Raw genomic sequence first — 15,815 nt, 5'->3', positions numbered from 1 at the left:
AATCTTTCCTCAGTTAGTGCTAGGACTAATGTAGCCTACATTTTCCGGTTTGGATGATTGTGTATGATGTCACTACTTCTGTGAATGTCTGAACATTGCATCCCAAAATATACTGGTCACATTCAGGACATACCTTTGTAAGGACTGTGTTTGTACAAAATGTTTCTGTGAAAAAACAGTGTGGCTAGCTCAAATGCTGACTATTGCTTCAATCCAAACTGGACATTCTAAATAAGCGTTCTAGTCACACCGGTTTGAGCGTACGCTGCAGGGACCACTGTAGATTGATCACACCCATTTGTTGGTATGTGTGAAAAGGTTAATAAACACAGGGTCACTACGGTTGTTGTTATTTGTGGTCATAAACATTATTTTGAGTTTGAGTTAATTCTATGAGGGGGGAGGGTGTGAAATGTATTTTACAGTACAAGGGGAGGGTCATGTGAAAATATGTTTTAAACTGGGTAGGGGGATTAGTTGGACTAGCCCCCCCAGTAAATGTAGAACTGTCCCTTAGAGCTTACTACAAGCTCAAGCTCTATGTAGACACAAGACAGAGTGTTGCAATGTTGTTTTTCGTCACAAAAGGGGCGGCTCCTTGTAATAGCTCCGGCATTCTACATACTTTTCTACTACCTGAAAACTGAGACGCCGTATCATTCCTTCCGCAGCCGTGGGGGCAGTGTTGTCACTTGGTTCCTGATCTGATCTATAGGCTATGTGAAATGGTAGCACCTGCTGTAGCCAACTAGCTAGCCATGTGACTTTTCTCTCCCTGACCAAAACATGAGGGCATCTTTTTTTATTATACTGTACATCTGATTATTTCACATTGAGATGTGGGAAGCTAAAAAAGCTGGCTAGCTTGCTATGTTTATAGCCAGGGTAAAGCCCGCTAGCCAGGCCCCATCTATCTACTACCAAATATTTTTTATAACTAACCCAAGATTGACCACAGACTGTTGTTTCCAATGGGAGCAAATTAATCATAGTGGGCAGAACAAGCAAGGAGGTGGGCAGAGCCAAGCACGAGCTAGCGAGATCCTACTGGTGTGTTCTAGCATGTATTTGCATATTTCTGTTAGGGAATCCCTACTCTGTGAAGACTACAAAACTTAGTCCACTCTGTTCGTAACTGTTTCTTTTTATTGTGGTATTGTTTTGGTATTTTTAAATGTTTTAAACAATACAAAACATACACATACAAAAGATAACATACAGACGCACACAATCATCAATGACATCACACCTGCCCAGACCCACCTGTTCTCACCCCTATCTCCAGTGCCTGCACTACTCTCTGTCAAATGTTTCATTGATGAGAAAATTAGCAGAATGTTTGCCAAATTCCATCCCCCTCCATCTTCTCCCACTGCCGGCCACTGGGCTTCCTCTCATCACCATATTTGGTGGCGAGTGGAAATGCCCAACCAGATGCTTCAGATTTATTCATCCGGTGAAACATCTGGCTCATTGTTCTATCAGTGCTACTATTAGCAAGGGAAGGCGACTCTTCCTTATTTTCACAAAATGAAAATAAAAAAATTAAAAACTTTGCTATCGCCCCTTTGTGAATGGGAGTGGGACCGGCGAAGATATCATGTTACCAAAAGGTGTCCGCTACTCCTAAAATCAGACTCCACCCACGTGCACGCAGGCACATAGATCCACGGAGTGAAGCTTGTAGTAACTGTCATGGAAATTCACCACTAAGGACTCAAACTCAATGTAAATGAGTCAATCTTTATTATCATGGCAGGAGAGGTTCACAAACTCAATCCAAGCTTGATCAAAACTCTGAAGAGGGCGTTCCCTTTCAGTCCTCTTATACTGCTACACAAACAAGTCATATAAGCATGATTTACATTATTCATTATTCATCATTAACATTGGTTCCTGCACGTGACTGACTGACACCTCACAAGGCTTCTTCTCTCAGAGCTGTGACCTTGAAACTGAGATACTCCTTTTGGTTCCCAGAACAATGTTCTGGGCGTACTGCCAATTGATCTGAGGAGGAGGTCACAGTCACCTGCATGAACCAAGATAGAGTGAGAGGAGATGCTGTTTACAATTCAAGGCTTAGCTCTTCAGACAATAACATTTTCCCTCACATAACCTTTAGAGAAGATTGAGGTGGTTAGTCATTGACACCAAAGTTTTGTGTTATTTGGTCCAAAGGCATAGCTTAACAGAAGGGCTCCATAGACAACCTTTGTTAAAGTCCTTTTAAGTCCTATTAAGTACTACTGACTATGACTGTCCTAAGTGTAGTGAGCATGACTTGATATCTCTAGCCAGTGTTATGAATATGAAATACTGTATGTAAAATATACTCTATATGCTTCCAGTGGTGTAAAGTACTTAGGTAAAAATACTTTAAAGTACTACTTAAGTCGTTTTTTGTGGTATCTGTACTTTACTATTTATATTTTTGACAACGTTGGTCAAATTCACGTACTTATCAAGAGAAAAACCCTGGTCATCCCTACTGCCTCTGATCTGACGGACTCACTGAACACAAATGCTTCGTTAGTAAATTATGTCTGAGTGTTGGAGTGTCCCCCTGGCTATCGATAAATAACTACAAATAAGAAAATTGTGCTGTCTGGTTTGCTTGATTTAAGTAATTACTTTTGATACTTAAGTACAGTATATTTTAGCAATTACATTGACTTTTGATACTAAAGTATATTTAAAACCAAATACTTTTAGACTTTTACTCAGGAAGTATTTTCCTAGGTGACTTTCACTTTTACTTGAGTCATTTTCTATTGCGGTATCTTTACTTTTACTCAAGTATGACATTTGGGTACTTTTTCCACCACTGTGTGCTGCATTCTTTTGCAGGTTCTGTCGTACCATGCAACCTGTTCCAAGACTGAGGTCGACAAATTCAAGGTAATAGGTCTTATTCTTATATGAGAGAGAGAGAAAGACTGTGTGTGTGTGTGTGTGTGTGTGAGAGAGAGCGAGAGAGAGAGATAGCGAGAGCGAGAGAGAGAGAGAGCATTGTTTGGTTCCTAGAACATTATAGCCCCTCACGGAGTGACGTTTCACTGCGATCACGTGGGTCGTACTGGGTTGCCTTGATAAATCTTGTTAATTCTCTTAAATTAAATACCATGACTGTTTTCTCATTAACTGGGAATGTTGTTTGAAATGTCTGATACAACATACTTTGGTGATATTGTTATCAACCTACTGGATACCCCTTAAAAATATACATTTTTGTGTGCAGGGTGTGCTATTAGCATACTAACACTCATTAAGACAGACTAGTAGAATAGCTAGCATAGCTAGTCATCGCTAGCATTTACTGGTTGAAGTTGAAGTAACTTTTGAGTGTAATGAAGTTGACTGGTGACTTTGACATGAATATACTGTGTATCATTCACAACATTTGAATGGGAGCTATAATCCAGTTATAATACAAAAAAATTAAACTATTTGTGTCGTTATTGCTTGAATTCAGGCTTGGCTGAATTGCTTTCAATGGGGAAAGATTGCATCTGTACTCCGCTTCCGTGTTTTGAAAATGTCACTTTCCCGTGTGGTCTTATGGTAGGTTCAGAGTAATGTTCCGCTGACCTCTAACCTCTATCCTAGGGGTGTCATAGTCTTTGCCCCTTAAGAGGCCATTTCTACAAACACATACATTAACAGGGTCAAAGAACACTACTGGAATGTCTATCTAATTACCTTCTCATATTTCTTAGATATTGTATATACTGTTTCTGCGGGGTAGAAGGTTTCTACTTCTATTTTCAAGAACATTCCAGGAAATTCCTAGAAATGTAATAATGTAATCTAATTAGTTTGCGATTGTAATGGACCTCCAATTGTGCTTTATAAGATATAATGTGTTTAAGTCATGGTTTAAACAGGAAAGGTGCTTTTAACCCTTAAACAGGCAGCTCAACTGCGCAGTTGAGCAACTTTTGACAACCTATTTGAAATAGAATTAAACATGAATTTTGTTTGGCATATTTTATCATCTCAACCAATGCCATTTAGCAAAATTATCATGTGGTTTTCATTATCAGACTCCCATATTTTTTTAAACATGCAATCAAAGATGCTTGCAAACCAGGAAGTGAACGTGAGAAAAACGAACCTCATTTACTGTACACCTATTTTGTACTAATTGTGTATAAAATGGGAAATTACAAGTTTGTAAAATGTTGTTGACCTCAAAAACACAATTTAATAATGATTAAATTACTAATATGTTGTTGTTTTACAATTTTAGGAACTTTAGGAACTTTAGGAAAATATTCTCTATCAGGCGGTTGAAGGAATGCTATTAAGTCAAAGCTAGTGATAATGGACAATGGAGAAATATTGTTATGGGATTTTTTGGGTCTGTACAAATACAAAAATCCTTTCAAATCCATATAATTATTTACTGTCAGCCTGTTATCTTCAATATGTTTCACAATATCATTCATTACATGTAATTGTACTGGTATTCTAAGTATATTAACTAAACACATTAATTTACATGCATTTTAATATTCATATTTGACACACATATGTATCATATTTTATTAATATTTAAAATCAGTCCTCATTTAACTAGGCGTATCTTCCATTATACAGAAAGTAAATGAAGCAGACATTGTAAATTCATGCATAATTTTTTGGATGATTTAAAAAGTCTATGCAAATTCCAATACAAAATTAGTTTACTCTAATTGGGCAAATCAACCAGCTGGTTGAGATGTTTGTGATGCATTATCTATTAAAGCTTAAGTAATGCAAACAAACATTGTTCATTTCCTATACTGATACACATACAGTGCTATGAAAAAGTATTTGCCCCCTTTCTAATTTTCTCTACTTTTGCATATTTGTGATACTGAATGTTATCAGATCTTCAACCAAAACCTAATATTAGATAAAGGGAACATAAGTGGACAAATAACACAACAATTACATGTTTATTTCATTTATTTCATAAACAAAGTTATGCAACACCCAATTCCCCTTTGTGAAAAAGTAATTGCCCCCTTAACTGGCTGTGCCACCTTTAGCTGCAATGACTCCAACCAAATGCTTCCTGTAGTCTCTCTCACGTCGCTCTGGAGGAATTTTGGCCCACTCTTCCATGCAGATCTGCTTTAACTCAGTGACGTGTGGGTTTTCAAGCATGAACTGCTCGTTTCAAGTCCTGCCACAACATCTCAATTGGGATTAGGTCTGGACTTTGATTAGGCCATTCCAAAACTTCCAATTTGTTGATTTTTAGCCATTTTCATGTAGACTTGATTGTGTGTTTTGGATCATTTTCTTGCTGCATGACCCAGCTGCGCTTCAGCTTCAGCTCACAGACGGATGGTCTGACATTCTCCTGTAGAATTTTCTGATACAGAGCAGAATTCATGGTTCCTTCTATTAAGGCAAGTCGTCCAGGTCCTGAGGCAGCAAAGCATCCCCAAACCATCACACCACCACCACCATGCTTGACCTTTGGTATGATGTTCTTACTGTGGAATGCAGAGTTTGGTTTTCGGCAGGCATTACTGGAACCATGTCGTCCAAAAAGTTATACTTTTGAATCATCTGTCCATAGAACGTTCTTCCAAGAGTCTTGATGATCATCCAGGTGCTTTTTGGCAAACTTTAGTCAACTTTTTGGACGAGATGGGTCCCATTATGCCTGGCGAAAACCAAACACTGCATTCCACAGTAAGAACATCATACCAAAGGTCAAGCATGGTGGTGGTGTGATGGTTTGGGGATGCTTTGCTGCCTCAGGACCTGGACGACTTACCTTAATAGAAGGAACCATGAATTCTGCTCTGTATCAGATAATTCTACAGGAGAATGTCAGACCATCCGTCTGTGAGCTGAAGCGCAGCTGGGTCATGCAGCAAGACAATGATCCAAAACACACAATCAAGTCTACATGAAAATGGCTAAAAATCAACAAATTGGAAGTTTTGGAATGGCCTAATCAAAGTCCAGACCTAATCCCAATTGAGATGTTGTGGCAGGACTTGAAACGAGCAGTTCATGCTTGAAAACCCACACGTCACTGAGTTAAAGCAGATCTGCATGGAAGAGTGGGCCAAAATTCCTCCAGAGCGACGTGAGAGAGACTACAGGAAGCATTTGGTTGGAGTCATTGCAGCTAAAGGTGGCACAGCCAGTTAAGGGGGCAATTACTTTTTCACAAAGGGGAATTGGGTGTTGCATAACTTTGTTTATGAAATAAATGAAATAAACATGTAATTGTTGTGTTATTTGTCCACTTATGTTCCCTTTATCTAATATTAGGTTTTGGTTGAAGATCTGATAACATTCAGTATCACAAATATGCAAAAGTAGAGAAAATTAGAAAGGGGGCAAATACTTTTTCATAGCACTGTATTTTGCAGAATAATAATTGTATTATATATACTGAACAAAATAACGTGAATTGTGGTGAAAACCCCATTTGTAGTTCATAGCCCAGAGTAATATGTGTGGTTCAATATGTGGCTGCAGTTATTTCAATTAAGAGATACCTTTCGGAATGAAGCATTGGCACTCATTACCTTCAAATGTAAAATGAGAAATCATTAATGGTACTACATGATAGGAATAGATTGATGACTTCGCCTCACAGACTTCAATTTCCAATTGCTTCCCTGGACTGCAGTGTGGTGTAAGGCAGCGTACTGTATATACAGGTCGGGGCAATACTCCTTCAAGTCCCACATGAAAACAACTAATTGTGGTATTTGGAATGAATTAGTAAATCAATAGCCAATCATTTTCATTGCATTATTTAGACGGTTATAGAGCATGCCTGTGGAACTAATCCAAGAAAAAAACATGCATGGCAAATTAAATTCTCAGAACTGTGTGATGTGTTAAATGTCTTTCTTGCTCTTTGATATGGGGCTTGTCCCGGTGGCCATTAGCACTGAGCATCAGCTGTGCAATGTGATGTCTGTCAGATCTCCAGCCCCCTCACGACATGCAGGCACAGCACAGCGCTCAGCAGCACCCGCCCTGCCTTTACCCGTTTCATAACTGGCCTACATATAGAACCTCAGTAAACACACTCTACCCCGGAATCCAGAGAATTGTAAATGTCACCGGCAAAAAACCTTGGCTGCCATTCATAACCCAAGGCGTTGAATTAGCCCGACGCACCTGCTGACCTGAAAGACAAACAGTTCCTAGAAAAGGTGGTCTTTCCTGGCTGCTCTGCCCTGCTCTACTGTGCTCTCTGGGTGGAAGTGAGGCTGGATGGTACTTCTGCTGTGTCCTCTAGTCTCAACCTCAGGGACTGGGGAAGGAGAGCAGCAAAACCTTCATATTCTGAGATGTACCTTATCCCCCTTAGAAAGAAAGACCAATGGCACATGGAATCCAATAAGACAACAACTTAAATTCTCAGTCTTTCTGAACAATTATGCTTTGGTTCTCATTAGAGAGCTCTCTGTGGATTGAAGTCTTGGGATGATTAAATTGGTTTAGTGGTGTTTCTGTGTTAGTATTATAGGTTAAATATAGAATACTACCACAATTTGTTAATGAGCTCAAAGGAAGTTAACACTGAATTCCACTGGTGATACTTTCTCATTAATTTTCAACCCTTTCTAAACGCGAGCTCTCAGAGTCTTCATTAGCAACTCTCTATATGTTGAATTTTCAGTGTCTCAAAATGGCACAACCTCCTCTCTCTCTCTCTATAACCCAGGCTGCTAACATCCCCCTTGTTTGCGAGCTTGGCATCGATAAGCTCTCCTTTGATGATTTCTCTCTGGATGTGGACGCCATGATAACCGCAGCCCTCAGGATGTTTATGGAGCTGGGCATGGTGCAGAAGTTCAAGATCGACTACGAGGTGAGAGCGGCTCTGACCCAATGCTCTGACAGAGCCCGCTATTCAATCAAATATGCATTGTGGTATTTACACAGAAGCTTTTTCCAAATGGTAAAATACAATCACTGAATGGTTTTCAACACTGTAAAGACATACTGCTACTACTACTGCCACACACAGGTAACTGCCAAAATAAAGGAAACACCAACATAAAGTGTCTTAATAGGGCGTTGGGCCACCACGAGCCAGAACAGCTTCAATGCACCTTGGCATAGATTCTACAATTGAACAGATTCTGGAGCGACACCATTCTTCCACAAGAAATGTTGTTGATGGTGGTGGAAAATGCTGTCTCAGGCGCCGCTCCAGAATCTGTTCAATTGGGTTGAGATCTGGTGACTGAGACGGCCATTGCATATGGCTTACATCGTTTTCATGCTCATCAAACCATTCAGTGGCTACTAATGCCCTGTGGATGTGGGCATTGTCATCCTATGGGGGCATAACCATGGAAGCCAAAATAATAGCGTACCCAGCATTTTTATTCATGACCCTAAGCATGATGGGATGTTAATGACTTAATTAATTCAGGAACCACACCTGTGTGGAAGCACCTGCTTTCAATAGACTTTGTATCCCTCATTTACTCAAGTGTTTCCATTATTTTGGCAGTTACCTGTAGCTTCACAATAGGAAGTATGTGTATGGCAGGTTAGATTGAGGTCGGGATTCAATACGATTGCAGATTTGGACAATGCGCCATTAAAGACATTTCTGATTGAGCCGACATATGCAGCGTAAATGTGGTCTCTGCGAACGCGGGAACATTTTGTCTTTAAAACGTACATTGCGGACAAAGGGCGATCGCATTGAATCCCGGCCTGAGTGTGAGAGCTGCCGCACCAGCCTACTGTCTGCTGACGGACCCCGTTCTGTCCATCCCTCTTGTGCTCCTGACTCTCTACAGACTCTGTGCAGATGGCTGCTGACGGTCAGGAAGAACTACCGCATGGTGCTGTACCACAACTGGAGGCACGCCTTCAACGTCTGCCAGTGCATGTTCGCCATACTAACGGTGAATATGGAGAACGCACAGGGACAGAGTCTAGCATTAGCCTACCATTAGCATAAACAGCGACCGTTCAAATACACCACACATGCCCCAACACATGTGAACACTGACTAATACGCACCAACTGCTTCATCTTCTGTTCATTGTTCTCCATCTTCCTCTTCCTCCTCATTATCTTCCTCTCCTTCTCAATCTTTTTTGTGTAATCAAGCACAGCATTATGCATGTCCCATCTGAATTAATTATGCGAAGAGGGAGATTAAATAGTTGTGTGTAAGCTGTTCAGAGCCCAACAGTGCTATGTGTTTTAATAAGTGACCCAGGCGTACAGTACACTACTACTAGCTGTTATCCCCATAGCGACCTAACTCCAATTTACACATATTGTTTACTTCATCACCATGCACATCCTACCTACAGTGTATGTGCGTGTGTGTTTATGTTTATGTGTGTGTGTTTAGTTTGTGTTTGTGTGTGGTGTGGTGTGTGTTTATGTTTACTTGTGTGTGTGGCCCCTGAGTGACATCCTGTCCCTGCTGTGTCCCTGTAGACGGCAGGCTTCCAAGAGACCCTGACGGAGATTGAGATCCTAGCTCTTATAGTGGGCTGTGTCTGTCACGACCTGGACCACAGAGGAACCAACAACGCCTTCCAGGCCAAGTGGGTGACCCTGTCCATAGACACACGCTTGCAGGCACACATGCACACGCACACTAGTGATGCATGGGTCAGGTGTTTATTCAGCCGCAACCCGCCCGCAATTGCTAATAACCCATCCGCAACCGCCCAACCATATATGATAAAGTGAAAATCTGAGGCCCGCACCCGACCCTAACCCGCAAATATAGAAAATGCGCTGTGCAGTCAGAGATGCCAGAATTGTTTTTTACGGGGGCTGCAGGATAAAATGTTTTAAGCCTAATTTAGATAGGCCTATGCTTCTGCTTATAATTTCCAACATTTTGGTAGTCAACTTGTCTATAATTAGATACATGCAGCTTCTCTTCTGTCATTACTTGTTGCCCTAGAAGAAGACTACATTTCCAAATGACATCAGTTTGACTTACAAGCAATTACTTGAGGTTAAGCTTGAATTACAAGCTGTGAAAACAACCCAACAAGTTTCTGATACGATTTCAGTTCGGCTTGGATGCATATTTTATGTGGTTGAAATACTATCAGCTTTTATTATGCTGATAAAGACACCTTTACAGACGGTCCCTAACCGCGCATTCATTATCTCAAGATGCTGAATGAAATAAATCATATTTCTCCACTCTTATTCCCGAGTAAAAATTTATATTTGGTGTATCATTTTAATGTAAGAAATGCTTAATTCTGCAGGAGTTCATATTATATTAGGCTATGTGAGAGGTTATAGACCAGTGGCGGTCGGTGCCGTTTAAGATGAGGGAGGACAATTCTTTTTTTAATGAGCATAGCCTTATTTATATTACAGCATATTGGATGACTGTCATTCATATTCTATTTACCCAGTTCAATGTAACATCAATAGGTTTAGGCTACTACATGATACTTGAATTTGCCCTATACCCATCATGAGGTTGCTACAACCTAGCCTATGAATGAAAGTTTACAATGTAGGTGCACACAGGTCGAGAGAAATATTTGAGGTGACATACAGTGACACATGGACAGACACAATATCGCCTTGCACTAGTAGAGGCTGGTGACTTGAAAAATTGAGGAGGATGGGAGACCATGACGTTTGTCCATGAAGTTAAACACAGACTGCGCATCTCGCCCACTTGACACATCAAAGTAGCCCAAGAAACGTTCCTGATCATCCACATACCTGTCGATAACTGACAACTGCACGCAGACTAGTGGCACCATAGGTCCCAGAGTGGAGGGGACATTTTTACAACCTGGGACCCAGAGTTTTTTATTATCTGTTAACCTAACCAGGAAAACTCTTTACCCTATAAGGTATGACAGTGATTCATCAGTTGTAAAAAGGTTTTATAAGGGTTATGATGGGACCAGTTTTTCCTAATCAGGTCACATGTTTGTTTTTTTAAGCAGGCAAGGCCAGCAATACAGGCGGCTTGATGAAAGGCTCCCTGTTAACCAGCTATACTTTTGATACCAATTGGTATTGAACGCCCTCACCTTTTCATTCTTCTTCATGAAACTGATCTCAGGCAGAGGTCGACCCTCGGTTTTAATTCGCTGTAACGATCCCGGCAGTCTGAGTCGGGTCCTGTCTGTGGACTAGTTTTTTCTGCTCGGGATCTCCAGTTTCCCGAGGGTTCTGGAACGCTCCGGGGAGCTCTCTTGATTTCCGCACCTGCATCCCATCAGCAATCTGCACACCTGGTCCTGATCATCACCCTTCTTAGGCTCTGGCCTAACATCCATTCCCTGCCGGATCGTTAGCCATGAACAGTAGGTTTACCAGAGTATCAGTCTTAGAGCTTCTAGCGTTAGTTTTGTTGTTTTGCACCTTGTTGGTTTGTTGTTTACTTACCTCCGTTTTGTTCCATCTGCAGTCACTCGTCCGGAACCTTCATCCAACCTCTGCCTGGTGGTCGGCGGCTGCCGAGCCATGATTGGATCAACCACTGCACCCCCAACAACTAATCAACGCCGCCCGCTCTGTTCCCTGGATTATTCAGCATCACTCTTGAATTTGTAAATTAACACTCACCTTCGTTTCAACTTACCTTGTCCTGGTCTGCTTCTGGGTTCTGGCTTTGTAACTCGTGACAGAACGATCCGGCCAGTAATGAACCCAGCGGACCTGGACTCTGTTCGCCATGCCATTACCCATCAGGAGAAGATGTTGGGCCATCATAGCACGGAGCTACAGGAGATCGCGTTGGCAGTTCGGAACCTTTCTACCGGTCTGACGGAGGTCCAGAACCAGCGCAAGTTTCCGGTGGAGGATCCACTACCGGTTTCACCCATCTCGCCTGCCGCGTCTGAAGCGGTGTCCTTCCGTGAGCCCAAGGTTCCGACGCCGGATAAATATGAGGGGGGAGCTGGGAAGATGCCGTTCTTTCCTTATGCAGTGTGGGTTAGTGTTCGATCTACAGCCCTACTCTTATGCCACAGACAAGGCTAGGATAGCCTTTGTGATTGAGTTGCTGCGTGGTCGAGCGCTGGAGTGGGCTTCAGCCGTTTGGGAACGACAAGACCCCTGCATGGCTTCATACCAGGGGTTCACGGCCGAGATGAGGAAGCTCTTCGACCATTCCGTCCGAGGGAGGGACGCAGCTAGGCGCCTGTTTCGCTCCACCAAGGAACTCGCAGCGTGGCCGACTTCGTGATCGAGTTCAAGACGTTGGCTGTGGAGAGTGGGTGGAATGAGGAGTCTCTGCAAGCGGCCTTTTACCAGGGTCTGTCGGAGCAGCTCAAGGATGAGCTGATCTCCTATCCGGAGCCTAGTGACCTGGACAGCTTGGTAGCCTTGTCTATTCGGGGTGGATAATCGAGTCCGAGAGCGAAGGAGGGAGAAGCAATGGGGTCCGTCCAGTCGATCAGCTTCTCAGTTCCCAGTCGGGTCGGGTGGTGGACCAGAACACGTCGATCATTCTCCACCACAAAGGATTAGTGGAGAGGTCCTCTCTCCCGATTCTGAACCCATGCAAGTGGGGGCGGCACGGGTTAACCAAGGAGGAGCGTCAACATAGACGTAAGACCAACTGCTGCCTCTACTGTGGTAGCTCGGGACATTACATCTCCACTTGTTCCCGGCGGTCGTCAAACTGCCCGGCTCGCTAAAGTTGGGAGGACTTTTAGCGAGCCAGTTTCAACCTCTCAGTACCTCTGTCAGACCCCGTTTCCCGCTACCCTTGTGAACAGGAATCAGAGCTTAGCGATTAACGCTTTTATCGATTCAGGTGCCGATGGAAGCTTTCTTGATGCCGAGTTGGTGGAACAGCTGGGGCTTTCCAAGGAGCAATTGCCGGAAGCCATTGAAGCGACCACTCTGAACGGCAGTAGTCTGGCACGTATCACGATGAGGACTGAACCGGTTAAGATGCTGTTGTCGGGGAATCATTCGGAGATGATTTCATTCTTCATTCTGCCGTCTTCCCATGTTCCTCTGGTCCTTGGATACCCCTGGCTGAAGGAACACAATCCCACGTTCGATTGGGTGACGGGCAAGGTAACGAGTTGGAGCCTTGATTGTCATGCTAACTGTCTCAAGACTGCCTGTCCCCATTCGGTTCCCAGTCAGGTGATTGAGGCTAAACCCCCAGATTTGTCCCTGGTTCCCGAGACATATCACGATTTGGGGGAAGTGTTCAGTAAGCAGAAGGCTCTGTCACTCCCCTCCCCACCGACCATATGATTGTGCCATCAACCTGTTCCCTGGAGCTGTCTACCCCAAGGGAAGGTTATACAGTATCTCCCGCCCTGAACGTGAGGCTTTGGAGACCTACATCAAGGAGTCCCTAGCTGCTGGTCTCGTTCGTCCCTCGTCATCACCCCCTGGGGGCAGGATTCTTCTTTGTGGGTAAGAAGGATGGCTCTCTTCGACCGTGATTGATTATCGGGGGTTGAATGACATCACGGTCAAGAACAAGTATCCCCTGCCCTTGATGAGTTCTGCCTTCGACTCCTTACAGGGTGCTACGGTGTTCACCAAGCTAGACCTACGCAATGCGTATCACATGGTCCGGATCAGAGAGGGAGACGAGTGGTTGACGGGTTTCAATACACCGATGGGTCACTTCGGTATCAGGTGATGCCGTTTGGACTGACCAATGCTCCAGCGGTAGTCCAGAGTATGGTGAAACGACGTCCTGAGAGATATGATCGGTCTCTTTGTGTTTGTTTACCTGGATGACATTCTGATCTTCTCGAAGGAACCTTCCGACCACGTCCAGCATGTCCGGCAGGTTCTGCAGCGATTGTTGGAGAATCGCCTGTTCGTGAAGGCCGAGAAGTGCGAGTTTCACGCCCACACGACATCCTTTCTCGGTACATCATCTCCAGGGGAGAGATTAGGATGGACCAGGAGAAGGTTAGAGCGGTTCTGGAATGGGCCCAGCCCGGTACGAGATTGCAGCTCCAGAGATTTTTGGGGTTTGCGAATTTCTACCGCAGATTCATCCGGGATTACAGCCGTGTGGCCGCTCCGTTAACTGCCTTGACTTCCAGTATCAGGAACTTCAAGTGGAATCCGAGGCGGATCGAGCGTTTCTGGATTTGAAGAGGCGATTCACCAACGCACCGATTCTCTCTCAACCGGACACGGCCCGCCAGTTCGTCGTTGAAGTGGACGCGTCTGATGTGGGAGTTGGCGCCATCCTGTCGCAGCGATGCTCCACGGACAGTAAACTCCATCCCTGCGCCTACTACTCGCCGCCTTTCGCCTGCGGAGAGGAATTACGATGTGGGTAACCGGGAGCTTCTCGCGGTGAAACTTGCCTTGGAGGAGTGGCGCCACTGGTTGGAGGGGGCGGAGCAACCGTTTATTGTCTGGACTGACCACAAGAATCTTGCTTACGTGCAATCGGCTAGACGTCTCAACTCCCCGTCAGGCCAGGTGGTCGTTGTTTTTCGACGATTCAATTTTTCCCTGACGTTCCGACCTGGATCTAAGAACGGCAAGGCGGACGCCTTGTCTCGGATGTTCTCCAAGACGGAGGAGGGTGGGTCCAAGACCGAGACAATTCTCCCCCGGAACTGCGTCGTGGGAGCGGTTAGGTGGAAGATTGAGGAGGAGGTGATGGCGGCTCTTCGGACGCAGCCCGGTCCCGGTAACGGTCCACCCGGTCGGGTTGTTTGTGCCTGAGTCGGTTCGTCCTGCGGTCCTCAAATGGTCCCACGCCAGCAAGATGGCTTGTCACCCTGGCGTGGCTCGGACGATGGCGTTTCTTCGCAGACGTTTTTGGTGGCCTGCCATGGCCGAGGATACTCGGGTTATGTTGCTGCCTGTCCAGTGTGTGCGCAGAATAAGGGTACCAATCGGCCCAGCTCTGGACTACTTCACCCCCTTCCTATTCCCCGCGACCATGGTCGCATCTGGCCCTGGACTTTGTCACTGGGTTGCCCGCTTCTGAGGGGAACACGGTCGTTCTGACTATCGTGGACAGATTCAGCAAGTTCGCCCACTTTGTGCCAATTGCCAAGCTTCCCTCTGCCTCGGAGACGTCCGAGATCCTGGTTAGGGAGGTTTTCAGGGTCCACGGGTTGCCCAGTGATCTCGTTTCCGACCGGGGCCCTCAGTTTACCTCTGCTGTCTGGAAGTCCTTCTGTTTGGCCATTGGAGCTACAGTCAGTCTCACATCTGGTTTTCACCCCCAATCTAATGGTCAGGCGGAGAGAGCCAACCAGAAGATGGAATCCACGCCTACGCTGCCTGGCCTCTTCCAACCCCACCTCCTGGGTCTCTCAGTTGCCTTGGGTTGAGTATGCCCACAATACTCTCCCTACATCTGCCACTGGGATGTCTCCCTTCCAGTGCCTGTATGGCTACCAACCTCCCTTGTTCCCTTCTCAGGAGAAGGAGCTCTCAGTGCCTTCTGTTCAGGCCCATATTCGTGGTGCCACCGGACCTGGCATCGGGCCAGAAAGGCACTCCTTAGAGTTTCGGACCGGTATCAGCTCCAGGCGAATCGTCGCCGGATCCCCGCTCCCACCTACACCATCGGAGATAGGGTCTGGTTGGCCACACGGGATCTTCCTTTACGGACTGAGTCTAGGAAGTTGTTACCGAGTTCATTGGTCCGTTTGTGGTGGAGAAGGTGATCAACCCGGTGGCAGTTCGACTCAAACTCCCGAGGACGCTCAGAGTCCATCCCACCTTTCATGTCTCCTGCCTCAAGCCTGTTTTCCTCAGTCCTCTGTTGCCTCCTCCACCTCCTCCTCCTCCTCCTCGGATGATCGGAGGTGGTCCTGCCTACACGGTGCGACGCATCATGGATTCCAGACGGCGGGGCCGGG

General features: G+C 44.9%; 1 protein-coding gene across 1 annotated transcript in view; it reads left to right on the top strand.

Annotated features, from left to right (window-relative positions):
- pde11a (phosphodiesterase 11a) overlaps positions 1 to 15,815 on the top strand; it is a 74,982-nt gene that overhangs the window by 42,163 nt on the left and 17,004 nt on the right. The window contains exons 10-13 of the mRNA XM_041844281.2: positions 2,851 to 2,901; positions 7,697 to 7,843; positions 8,790 to 8,897; positions 9,445 to 9,554. Coding sequence (XP_041700215.1) covers positions 2,851 to 2,901; positions 7,697 to 7,843; positions 8,790 to 8,897; positions 9,445 to 9,554 — 416 coding nt within the window. The remainder of the gene's footprint in view (positions 1 to 2,850; positions 2,902 to 7,696; positions 7,844 to 8,789; positions 8,898 to 9,444; positions 9,555 to 15,815) is intronic.

This window comes from Coregonus clupeaformis, chromosome 23 (assembly GCF_020615455.1).
Source record: "Coregonus clupeaformis isolate EN_2021a chromosome 23, ASM2061545v1, whole genome shotgun sequence".
Lineage (NCBI taxonomy): Eukaryota > Metazoa > Chordata > Actinopteri > Salmoniformes > Salmonidae > Coregonus > Coregonus clupeaformis.
This window is presented reverse-complemented; position numbering and strand designations above follow the sequence as displayed.